Genomic DNA, 12,204 nt, shown 5'->3' with positions numbered 1-12,204 from the left:
TTTTTTATTAAAGCATTTATGTTATTAGAATTGTTTGATTTAAAAGAAGAAAAAAAAGCTTTTTAGCAATGACAAGCTAACCACTTTACGTGTTTTGCTTTGAAAAGCACCAGGATCATCCTGTGAATTAGAAACTTATGTGTTTCTCCGGCTTCTCTGAATTTCACCAAAATTAAAACTAAAATTTTTTAATTTGAGAAATTGAATCTTTGAAAATTTTTGTTTGCTTAGTTTGATAAAAAAAGTGATTACTGTAAAGTCCTCAGTTTACTCCTATTTTAACATAATTAGCATTTTCTCCTTTTCAACATAATTAACATAATGGAGAGCATTTTGCAAATTTTTCGTAACTTTTTCCAATGAGTAAATCATTTGAAACTTGTTTCAGATTTAAATGCGAGTCTCACTTTTTTCAAAAATACCAATATGTTTCAAGAAATAAGTACTCACAAATTTTTTTGTTTACTCACGGTATGAGCATATTTATTGATAACATAATTTTATTTTAATTTTTTTTTAAAATTTGTTTCAGGTTACAAAGTAAGCGTCAAATTTTTAAAAAACATCCATAGATGTGAAGAAATAAATACCCAAAATTTTCAAGAAGCATATGTTTAGTCCAAACCATGCTACATTGAAGGCATTAATAAAAACATAATGACGAGTATATTGCAATTTTTTTATATTTTTTCGCAATGAGGAAATCATTTGAAACTTGTTTCAAATTATAAAATGAGAGTCTATATTTCCTAAAATACCCATATGTGTCATGAAATAAGTAAACAAAAGTTTTAAGAAAATTTGCTTACTCCAAACAATGCGTGTTTAGAACATGTGTATAAATAACGAAAAGGAGGACGACTCCGCGAATTTTTTGTAACTTTGTCCAATGAGAAATTCATTTGAAACTTGTTTCAGACAACAAAGTAAGCCCCAAATGTTTCAAAAATACACATATACGTGAAGAAGTAAATACTAGAAAATTTTCAAGCATTTGTTTAGTCTAAACCATGAGACGTTAAGAGCATATATATGGTTAATATAATGGAGGACATTTTTCAAATTTTTTATAACTCTTTGTATTGAGGAATTCATTTGAAACTTGTTTCAGATTTAAGAGTTATCATAAAATTTTTCAAATTTACCCATGGTTATGAAGAAATAAATAAAAAAAATTAAGAAGCATTTGTTTAATACAAACCATACAACGCCATCCTTACGAAGTGCGTATCAGTGGGATTGAACTCTCATCCATACTGAGGAAATGGGGTGTAGCGCTCATCCTATATACGAGAGGTCATCGATCCAAAGTTGGGTGAGGTGCTTATCCCATAGCACTATATTAAGAAAGGTTCATCAACCCTTAAAGTTTGATTTATCCCTCATTTTTCCTCTATTCTTTTTGCTAACTTTTAAAAGATAACTATGTGATTAAATTTTAAAATATGATACACTCAGTATTAGCTTTGCAAAATAAGCAGCCGATGGATGGCGGGTCAACCTAATTACATTTATAAGCTGAGATACTCTTTTACAAAAAAATACTTTTTCAGCAAAACATTTCGGATGGTTTTTAAAATTATTGTAATTTTATGAAACAACGTTGTAGATAAATTTGCATTAAATATTGAATTATTACCTCCGTGATTTTCAAATGTATATTTTTATGTGCAAATATCAAGCAAAGGTTGAAGCTGGGTGGACTGCTCCCGAAGGAAAGATCTGCAAATGAAAACGTATTAACTCCAATAAACAGCAAAACCTTTTTTTTTAGTGTTGAATAATAAATTTTGATTTTAGAATTCAATCTCCAGAGAATTTGTTTCGTTTCGATTTGTTTAATTGAGTCATTCGATTTGACAAATGATGCTGTAAATCGTCAAATTTTATAAGAATTTTTAATTAATTATTAATCAAATAAATACTTTTCATAGGATCTAGCAATCAAATAGTGCAATCAGCGAGTGAATCTGAATCCTCAGCCACTGCTTATCAGAGTGGTAAGAAACTTTTGTTTAAGGAATTATTAAATTTTGGCCTTATTATACAAAATAAACGTGACTTTAGTTAGTTTAGCTGAACCATAGGTTCCCCATGTGGGTGCTCTTGACCCTCCCAGTGAATGCACAAACAATAGCTAGTATCCATCGCTTTGAATCTGGCGGGACTGCCACCGGAAATGAAGGACAGCTAATGAAAAGTATTGTGGGGAGAGTAGATTTCGACAATGCCAACCTTCATCTATGTTAAGGTGCCCCAACATAGAATCGAGTTAACATGTCTTATATACTTGTGAATTTGAATTATATTTTGTAGTGGTAGATATACACTACAGTACTCCCCCACCGAATTATATTTGTGATAAAATTTGATGAACGGATGCTACTAGTTGATTCATTGCTGCTTTGTGAGAAGCCGGGAGAGATGTATTAAGATCACAGTGCTTTTGCTGATTGTGAGAGCTGTACTAAGTTCGACGTCGTGGTTGCTCCTGTGTAGCCATTAGCAGTCGACTTACCGACGCTGTGTGTGATCAAGACAGAGCAGCACGAGGAGATGGATAAAGTGGCAGTCACATGTAGCAAGTCAACTGTTCAATGTGAACCACCTATCTAAGTAGGCATGTTCAGATCGAAGTGGGCGTTACTGTTAAGATGGGCGTATTCACATCACGTCCGGGTCACCAATGTGAGGAGAGTAGATATCGACAATGTCAACCTTCATCTATGTTAAGGTATCCCAACATAGAATCGAGTTAACATGTCTTATATACTCGTGAATTTGAATTATATTTTTGTAGGGGTAGATATACACTACAGTATTAACGCCAATGGCGAAAGGCTTTTAGTTGCTGAACAATAAACATTTTATTTCAGAAGTCAGTCTCTAATGAATTTTTGTTCCTTTTCAATTTTTTTAATTGATTCAATCGATTTGACAAAGTGATGTTAAATCGTCCTATTTATAAGAACTTTTAATTAAATATTAATCAAATAAGTACTTTTTATAGGATCTAGTAGTCAAACAGCACAATCAGAGAGTGAATCTTCGTCTTCGGCTACTGCTTCTCAGAGTGGTAAGAACCTTACTTAAAATTAATAAATTTTCAAAATCAAATAATAAATTAAAAAAACCAAAAATTAATAAATTTTGGTTTTTTTATATTAACATAAACGTTATTTTGGTTAGTTTAGCTCAGTGTTTCTCAACGGGGGCGATAACGCCCCCCAGGGGGCGTTGGGAGTATGCTGAGGGGCGGTGGACTTGTTTTGGGCGGCAGGGGGGCGTTAAGTATGTTTTGGGCGGCAGGGGGCGATAAGCATTTTATCTTATTTAAATTTAATATTCCCAAATAAAATTATTAAATTAAGAATCATTTAGTAAATAAAATTAATCTAAAATTAATGATAAAGAAAAAAAAAGATTAAATTAATGTAATAAATTTAGATTATCTGATACAACATTAGTACCAGCAGTAAAACAAACTCTTATGCAACACGTATTCTCCGATCCGAATCAGCACAGCACAGCGCATGAGTCAGTAGTTTTTGCCTCTGACTCATTCAAGCCATTTGGTGAGAATTAAGGTGCATGCGCTTTTTGTAAAAATATTCGATTTGACCCGTGTTTCTTATGATGGTTTAGTTTGCTTCCTAGCAGATTTTTACCCAGTTTCGATTCGATTTCATTGTTTATTTAGCCAGGTACGTTTGTGAATTAGTTCTTAATCGTAAATAATTTATTAATTTGAAAAAACAGTTGATTTTCTTTCATTCGTATTTTGCTGCCACCAACAATGTCAGTTAACATAAGGAAGTGTATTCAATACAGTGCTACGTACTTGAAGTTTAGATTTGTTCAATTGCTGTCGAACTCTCAACTACCCATGAACTTATTTTATAACAAAGTTTAATATAATGAGACAATGGAGCCTTCCCGTTAGCAGAAGCATTTGCAAAATATTCATCCTCACAAACAAAATAAAGCAGGGGTCTGTCCAGACATTTTGTGAAAGGTCCGTTTTTTGTAAAATTGTGAAAAAAATTACTCTAATTTTTGAATATAAAATAAACATTAAGTCACATTCTTTCAACCAGGGTCCGCTTTCGTGAATGTGTGCAAATAGGGTCCGTTATTTCAAAAACACTTTTGCAAGGAGTTTTTTAATTGTAAAGACATACAAGATTATGCTCAACACTGTAAAATTATAATTAAAAAAATTAAATTTTAAAAAATAAACAGCTATAGCAGCTATTAAATTAGCGATGCATCATATAAATATTTGGTATTTAGCCTATACTGCTGAACACAGAATATTCATTTCGAACGAATAAAGGAAGAAGCGTCTGCGGAAGACAAAATTTAGTTCGTTTACATCTGTCTTTCTTTCCCCCCCCCCTTCCTGGGAAGGGTTTATTCGATTAACAAAACAATAATGAAGATCAAATTTGTGAAGGGTCCGATTAAAAGATAATTATTTTGTGAAGGGTCCGTTTTTAAGTTGAAATATTTTGTAAAAGGTCCGTTTTTATGAAAAGATATTTTGTGAGGGTCCGTTTTTAAGTTGAAATATTTTGTGAAAGGTCCGTTTTTATGAAAAGATATTTTGTGAAGGGTCCGTTAACGGACCCAAATTTCTTCTAAACAGACCCCTGTAAAGATTTGTCGTTTTTCACGAACATAAAAGACAAGTTTCTGAAGGCACCTTTGTCCTCAGGCTTACTAACAACCTAATCACAAAAATGCGATGATGGTTTGATAAGTTCTAATAATATCAAAATTAATTGCTAAATCTGGGAAATGTCATACCATCGGCAAAGAATTGACACTACCGGCTGTTAAGGAAGTTTTAGAAACAGTTTTACACTATCCAGCCTCATCCGATTTAAACAAAAATACCCCTTGCAATAGTGGGTCGACATGGTGGGTTTTTCGCCGTTTTGAAGAGGGTGGTACCAGATATTTTAGTAAGAAAAAATCTCAGCTGCCGTTTGCATCAGTCATTGCAATATGTCATATCTGCTGCGAACAAAATTCGCAGTAATGTTCTCAACGATTGATTACTCAGACAGCTGTTTAAGAAAAACTATGAAGAATATCGCTTGCTACTACACCGTGATTCGCTGGCTTTCCAAAGGAGCCTTGTCTCAATAGATTTTTGAATCTTTTCGACTCTGTGCTTGAGTTCCTCGAAGACAGAATGTAGCTCTGAGAGACAGATTGCTAGAATTTAAGATAGACGTTGGTGGATTTAGTTGCAAAATTTAATGGCGTTAATTTGCAACTTCAAGGTGACAAACTCAATTTGATCCCTACGAAATCAGTTATTTCTACATTTCTAACAAAACGTATTTTTTGGAAGCAGAAATTTGGTAGGAATGAGTTCAACCAATTTCAAATCTTATCGTATCTTGAAAAGAATGGCGAAATATCCTCTGATGATACATAAGAATATAGTTAACACTTTGACTCTTTGCACAGGGACTTTTCTGACGGTTATAAATATGTTTTGTTCTGTTTCCTTCAATGGATTATTAACCCTTTTTTGAATATTGAAACAGAAGAGGTTCAGATTCAGGAGGAATCAGTCAAACTTTCAACTAATGAAGTTTTGAAATGGTGATAACTCACAGAATTTTGGCTTCAAGGTAACATCATTCGCCTCTACTCTGGACTGTCAAAATTCATTATTATTTTCAAAATTATTTTTAATTTCCTTCCCTTTCTCCTACTTCGTCGAACGTGAATTCAGTGCTGTTATGGATCAAGTCACAAAAAAAGAGAAATAGACTCGAAATCACGCAACGAGGGGACTTGCGTCTTCACCTCAGTAAAAATATTGAACCAAACGTTAAGAAATTGGCTATGAATCATCAAGTACAATCATTCCACTGACATAGTAACTTGATTGTTTCGTTGATACTACTTTTATTTTTGAGTGTTTTTTTAATTATCTAATTTAGACTCTTTTTAAGCATAGTTTTCTTTGTTGTACTGTTTTTTTCATTACCGTATATATTTTTATTATGACAAATAGACTGCGATTACCTGCCTAGAGAAAATTATCAAGTTAACGTGCACATTAAATTTAAAAAAAAAAAAAAAAAAAAAAAAAAAAAAAAAAAAAAACATGCAAATTTAACGCTTAAAAATGCATCTTATAATTCAGCACACCCCCTCCGTCCTCATGCTCTAAATAACTGGATTATCATAAAGGGGGGGCGTTGATATGTTTTTTGCTTATTAAGGGGGCGGCAACGTTAAAAAGGTTGAGAATCTATGGTTTAGCTAAACAACAGTTCCCAAAGTAGGGACCTCAATAACCGCCCTGAAGCGAAGTTGGGCAGTGAAGACCTTCAGGAGCTCCATCAAGTTTGCTTGCATTTGAAGTTCATAAACAAACAATAGATAAAACTAGTATTGGAAAAATTTTAAAAAATGCAATTTTTTCGGTATGATATCAATGAATTGTAGTACTTCAACATGAGCATTTTGTTATTGAAGCATTTAGGTTAATAGAATTGTTTGATTTGAAAGAGAAAAAAAAAATTTAACAATGACAAGCTGACCACTTAAAGTGTTTTTTTTTTCGTTGAAAGGCATCATGATCATCCTATGAATTTGAAACTTATGTGTTTCTCCGGTTTCTCTGAATTTCACCTAAAATACCAATCCATTAACTTGATTAATGATGCATTTTTTTAAATTAAAAATTTTTAATTCGAGAAATTTAATGTTCGTAAATTTTTGTTTGCTTATAACTGTGTATATAAAAAAGTGATTAATTTAATTCCGTAATTTATGCGTTTTTTACTTATTATAATTCAAAGGGACATTATTAAAATACAATTAATGTCGATTTTCTTTTTGTTAACTTCTAGTGTTCTTTTTGTTTGTTCTTTAAAAAGATAACTATGTAATTCAATTTTAAAATATGATACACTCAGTATAAGCTATATGAAATAAACCGAAGATGGATTGTACCTAATTACATGCATAAACCTCGCTACCTTTTCTTAAAATAATTTACATTTTTTAGTAAAATATAAAAAAATTGATTTTTAACAATTTAAACTGAAAAACGTAATAGTATTAGATTTATTTTTATGAAACACTTTAAAATTCTACTAGTAAGTTCTTTTCCTTAAAATTATACGAAAAAATGTTTTCAATTTAAATTAACATTGGCCATAAGTACATTTTTAAACTGAAGGCATGGTTATAAAAAAAGCAAATGGTAAATAATAATAAAAATATTGAAAGTTTAGTAATATTAGGCAATTTTATTAATAACTGATTTAAAAAAAATTTTTCACCTTATAAGGGGCCGTTGAAAGTTTTTTTTTTAACTTGGAAAGTGCGGGGTGAATCAAAAAAGGTTAGGAACTTATTAGCTAAACATTTTAGTTTAAAGGAATGTACAACAGGTATGATACTGGCTGTTCTTAATATATATATATTTAGAATCTTTGTCAGAATGACTTTTTCTAACTGGAATGCATAGGTCATTAAGTACATTTTCAGTATCTTAAATGAGTGATTATAGAAGTGCATCATTAAAAGAATATTAAAGACATAAAATAAAATGAGACAAAAGTTTATTCAAAATTTATCTATAATTGTTTCCTGATCTTATTAAAGGGGCGTTGAAATTTTTTTTTACTTGCAAACTTTCTTGCTAATTATTTTAATTACCGGTAATATGCAAGGTATATTGTATCGACTATTCTTAATACATACTTTTAGAATATTAGTCTTAAGAAAGTTATGCACATTATGAGTCGCATATTGCTATTTAAGTGGGGGGGAATTCTATCGAAACTCGAAGTCCTTATGTGAAAGAACATGAAAAGCACAGTATGATTATCTGATGAAATTTATAAAGTTGTTTCTAATAATATACTTATAAAATCACTCTAGGACCACTTGCTATAAAGTTTTGGTGTTTTCAGTATCATTTTTCCTTAGTAGTGAAGCAATAAGTTTCCCTTTTTTTTTTCCTCGTTTAAGTAATTAACAAACCTCGTAACTTCACAATTCTCGGCATTTGAAGGTATGAAAATGCAATTTTAATTAAACAAATCATTAAAAACAATGCATGTGTCATATGCGATAATTATTTTTCAGCAACCCGCAGTCAGAGAAGAAAATCCAGTGCTTCGTCCTTTAGTTCAGGTATATCATTTTCTATTAAAACACCTTTATTATACATTGATAAAATTGGTAAATATTTTTATATGATCGTAATGGTTTTAAATATTATATTCAGCAAAGCTTTAAAAATATCCCATCAACATTTTAAATCACAGAATATAACGTACACTATTAAAATTTTTTAGGAAAAAATGGTTCAATAAAATTTATTTAATTGTTATTTTCCCGTATTCAACCATAACAATCAAATAACCATGAAAAGATAGTATTCAAATTGTTAATGGTAAGAAAAATACTTTATTGTCTGTTTTTACCTAATACGGTTAAACAACCAGAATTTTATCCGCTCCAACTAGGTTTATCTCATGAAACCACTTAGTTCTTTGCATCAGGGTACATATTTTACCCAACAGGGCAAATCTGTCAATTTCATGACCGACTGTATGAAGGTTCAAATCCCGGCGTTGACACGACAATATTTTTCAATCCTTTCACCGCATAGAGTTTTCTGTATCCTACAGTATTTAAATACAAAACTCTCATTTACACACAGCTGGCAGCACTACAAAGCTGCTTGATAAGAAAATGTCAAGTATTTCCAATATCTTACGATAGATTGCCCTACCAGATAAACTAATTAAGCCACGTTTCATGATTCATTTGACAAAACACAATTCAACCTCAACCTAATTCCAAAGTCTATTTCTTAACTATAAACTTAACTCCAATATTTAATTGAACGTCATTTTTACGGTTTTGTAAATATGCTAGTAGTAAATGGTTACAAAATCGTAAAGTTTTGTATTCACGGTTTTTTAATTATACCAGTTGCAAACGGCTTAAAAACCGTACAGGTAAAGAAACGTTCCTAATCGTGAAACTTCGCGGTTAATCTCTGCTGCCAGTTATTTTACCGTGAATTTCGAATGAAAATTCTAACAGCATAACTAGTAACATTTTCCCATACCTACGATTGAAACTTTTTTCATTTACATTTTTGAAAACCATTCGTAAGCATTTCAAAAACGTTTCAAAAGCTATAACATAAATACATTGCGGTGTCACCTTTTTATTAGATTGAAAATTATTCTATTATTTGTGCTTTTTTGGTTAGTGTAAAAATAGTGAAAAATATTTTTAATATAATAATTCATGGAATCTAACTCAATAGCGAAAATTCCAATTATTTATTTTGCTCTAGGTATCACAATCATAAGAAACAATTTTTGTTTTAATATGCGAGATATTTGTTTATATTTATAAAATAGTATATATTTAAATGTGCATTGAAATAATATGTATTGTCGTTGTATTCCTGAAGAAATTAATGCAAAATTCCAAGTTAAACTAGCTTTTCTTATATTGAAATATACATCTTCAAAACTGTTCACGCGTAACTGCAAAAATTTAAATCAAAAAAACAATTTAAATGTGTTCTTCCTTAAAAAAAATGTAATAAATTTCTTAAAAAATTAAACGAAAGATAAATTCTATAAAAGTTTTAATAAAGAAAGACTCTCCTTTTTTCCCTTACTGCTAATTTCTAAAAAGGAGCATTTAAAAAAATAAATAGTATTATCTATTGCTTAACTTTATTTTTATGATTATTTTGAGTTAATGTCTACAAATAAATTTTTTGGTTTTCAATAAAGAAATATTACTTTTAATTAAACTTCATTTCTTATCCCCGAATAAATTTTTTGCCCTAATAACGTTAATAAAACTGAATTAAGATTATTAGTTCGATAATCTACTGCAATAATTTTATGATAGATCAACTAAATACACTGCTAAAAGCAATTCAGAAATATTATGATTCTTTTTAAATAATTATGAATATAATTGTTTGAAGAAAATTAAAAATAATTAGTAAATATTTAAAAATATTTATTTAATGTTTTTTCAGCAAGTGAGAAGGAAATTGAATTTTCCCAAAGCGAGTCTTCTTCCAGTTCTAAAGGTAATAAAATAATGTACTAAAAGCAATAATACTAATACGTTTTAAACTTTATAAATAATAGTTAACAAAAAAAATTTTTCTAGGAAGCGAGGACCAAAGTAGTCAGTCGAGTTCTTCATCATCAATCTCAGGTAGAACTGGTCCTCTATATTTCACGTCATTTTCATTTAAAGTTGCATCTGATACCACCTGTCATTTAAACCTTAACATTATTGTGCCTACTTACCTTGTGTCCCAGAAATAAACTATGATTTAAAGAATGCATGCAAAAAGAAAATACGAAAAGAAATATAAATGTGCAATTATATGTTTAGAAAAATCAAGATTTTTGCCATCAAATGTAAGAACTATTTATAAAGTTCCTCAAAAGGTGGCACTGTTAGTTGTCAAAACTACGAAATAATGCTGTTAGTTGTCAAAACGGCAAAATAATGCCTACTTCTTCATGTCATGCCGATCCAACTGAAGTATATGCACGGGCAATGTAGTCCTCAAACAGTTGCCATAAAAGATGATTAATTCAAAAATGTTGTTTTACAGCTTCTCCCATTTAATATATAGCTTTTCCCATACCTTTTTATAACTAATTTTTAAAGTTGGTGATTTTATATTTCTGATTTCATAAACCGAGCGCATTAATGTCCTTTATTATTTCCATCCTCTATGTTCGTATTTAATTAATTTTTAAAATCATTCGACATTTTAAGAACGTTTGATATATGTCACACCTCCTGACAGGAAACGTATCAACATTATTTCCATAAGATGCCGAAATTTTTTTTTCGCAAAAGTGACTGAATTATATTATGTTGGTGAAAAAGTTTTCGTTCCTTTGCCATTTGTAACTTGCTAGAGAATACAGAAAAAAATATAGGATTTTAAACCTATTTCGTTTAATTTCGAACTTAAACAATCAAGGAACTACGTAAGAAAACCTAGCTAATAAACATTATCTCTGAACAGGTAATACAAAATTTCAGTGCTAAGATACCTCAAGACGATGTCACTGACATTGTATTCCTAAATTTTTAGGAGTTTACTTCATTTTGGCGAAACTTATTTAGGAGATTTTTTATCCCTTTGTAAAAGAATAATATAAATAGAAGGAGTTCACAAGAATTCAAAAAAGAACTACTGTAAAAATTTATTCTGAAAAGACATTTTTGTGTGTATCTGAAAATTTACTCCCTTTTAAAATTCGTCAAAAATTTTACTAAACATATTTTTTTATTTGTCAGAAAAAAATGTTTTGTCCGTTTTAATGAATGTACTTAGAGCTTGATTTGCAAACGTAATTTTTCTATTAGATAATTGGAATAAAGTAATAAAAATTCAATTTTCAAAATAGGTTTTTAAAATTTATTACATTATGATTCATAATTTGCTAAAGAAAATTTTTAGCATAGAGTTACCTTAATTTTTTTAAAAAATTTAGTATGTAGTATTTATCATTCAGTTGTTAGACAAAATTTTAATACAATGTTTTTCTAGAAAGTTCCTCCGACTCAGAATCATCAAATCAAGTATCGTCCTGGTTTTCAACTATAAAAGATGGTAATTATAAAATATGGTAATTAATGCTTTGAATGACACGAAACATTGCGTTCATTGTGTAACATTAATTTATTTTTATTTCGCAGATGCTGAAAGTGGCAATGAACAGTCTCAATCTGAATCCTCATATTCCTCTTCTGGAAGTCAAAAGGGTAATTAACGTATTTTATATTGATTTTTTTAGAAGCTTACAAATTCTTAAATATACGAAAACCGATAATGTTTTATTGAAATGTAAACGAATTTGATATAAAATATTTCTAAGAAAAACACATTTAGTATTATGGTTTGGTATTATTGTCAAACAGTAACATTTAGTATGATTGTCTGACAAAAGTCTTAAGAAGTTTTTCTGATCAATTGAATTATAAGAAATTTTTTTATAAAGAAATATTGCTAAAAGAGTCATATTGAATTGTAATGTTTCCGCTTTCTCAATAAAAGAAAAATATTTTTTTTCAAGAATAGGAAATTAGCCTTTATATGTTTTAATAAATTAATATGAACATTAAATCATTGTATAATTTTAAAAGTAA

General features: G+C 29.8%; 1 protein-coding gene and 1 long non-coding RNA gene across 51 annotated transcripts in view; one reads left to right on the top strand and one right to left on the bottom strand.

The window, feature by feature from the left end:
- Window positions 1-1,252, bottom strand: part of LOC147813893 (uncharacterized) — a 33,467-nt gene extending 32,215 nt beyond the window's left edge. The window contains exon 1 of the long non-coding RNA XR_015432599.1: window positions 1,202-1,252. This is a non-coding gene — a long non-coding RNA (uncharacterized LOC147813893). The remainder of the gene's footprint in view (window positions 1-1,201) is intronic.
- The window catches only part of LOC107455746 (uncharacterized), a 125,849-nt gene that overhangs the window by 106,163 nt on the left and 7,482 nt on the right, over window positions 1-12,204 (top strand). For 43 of the 50 annotated variants that reach the window (XM_087159543.1, XM_087159535.1, XM_087159540.1 and 40 more), the window contains 7 exons: window positions 1,935-2,000; window positions 3,011-3,076; window positions 8,128-8,175; window positions 10,061-10,114; window positions 10,198-10,245; window positions 11,606-11,668; window positions 11,755-11,820. In XM_087159543.1, coding sequence (XP_087015669.1) covers window positions 1,935-2,000; window positions 3,011-3,076; window positions 8,128-8,175; window positions 10,061-10,114; window positions 10,198-10,245; window positions 11,606-11,668; window positions 11,755-11,820 — 411 coding nt within the window. The remainder of the gene's footprint in view (window positions 1-1,934; window positions 2,001-3,010; window positions 3,077-8,127; window positions 8,176-10,060; window positions 10,115-10,197; window positions 10,246-11,605; window positions 11,669-11,754; window positions 11,821-12,204) is intronic. The other 7 variants (XM_087159545.1, XM_087159538.1, XM_087159537.1 and 4 more) reach the window with 4 other exon arrangements.

The sequence above is a fragment of the Parasteatoda tepidariorum genome, chromosome 3, assembly GCF_982258835.1.
Source record: "Parasteatoda tepidariorum strain Cologne lab strain chromosome 3, Ptep-v5.0, whole genome shotgun sequence".
NCBI lineage: Eukaryota > Metazoa > Arthropoda > Arachnida > Araneae > Theridiidae > Parasteatoda > Parasteatoda tepidariorum.
Note: the sequence above shows the minus strand (reverse complement) of the source record. Positions and strands in the feature narration are given on the sequence as shown.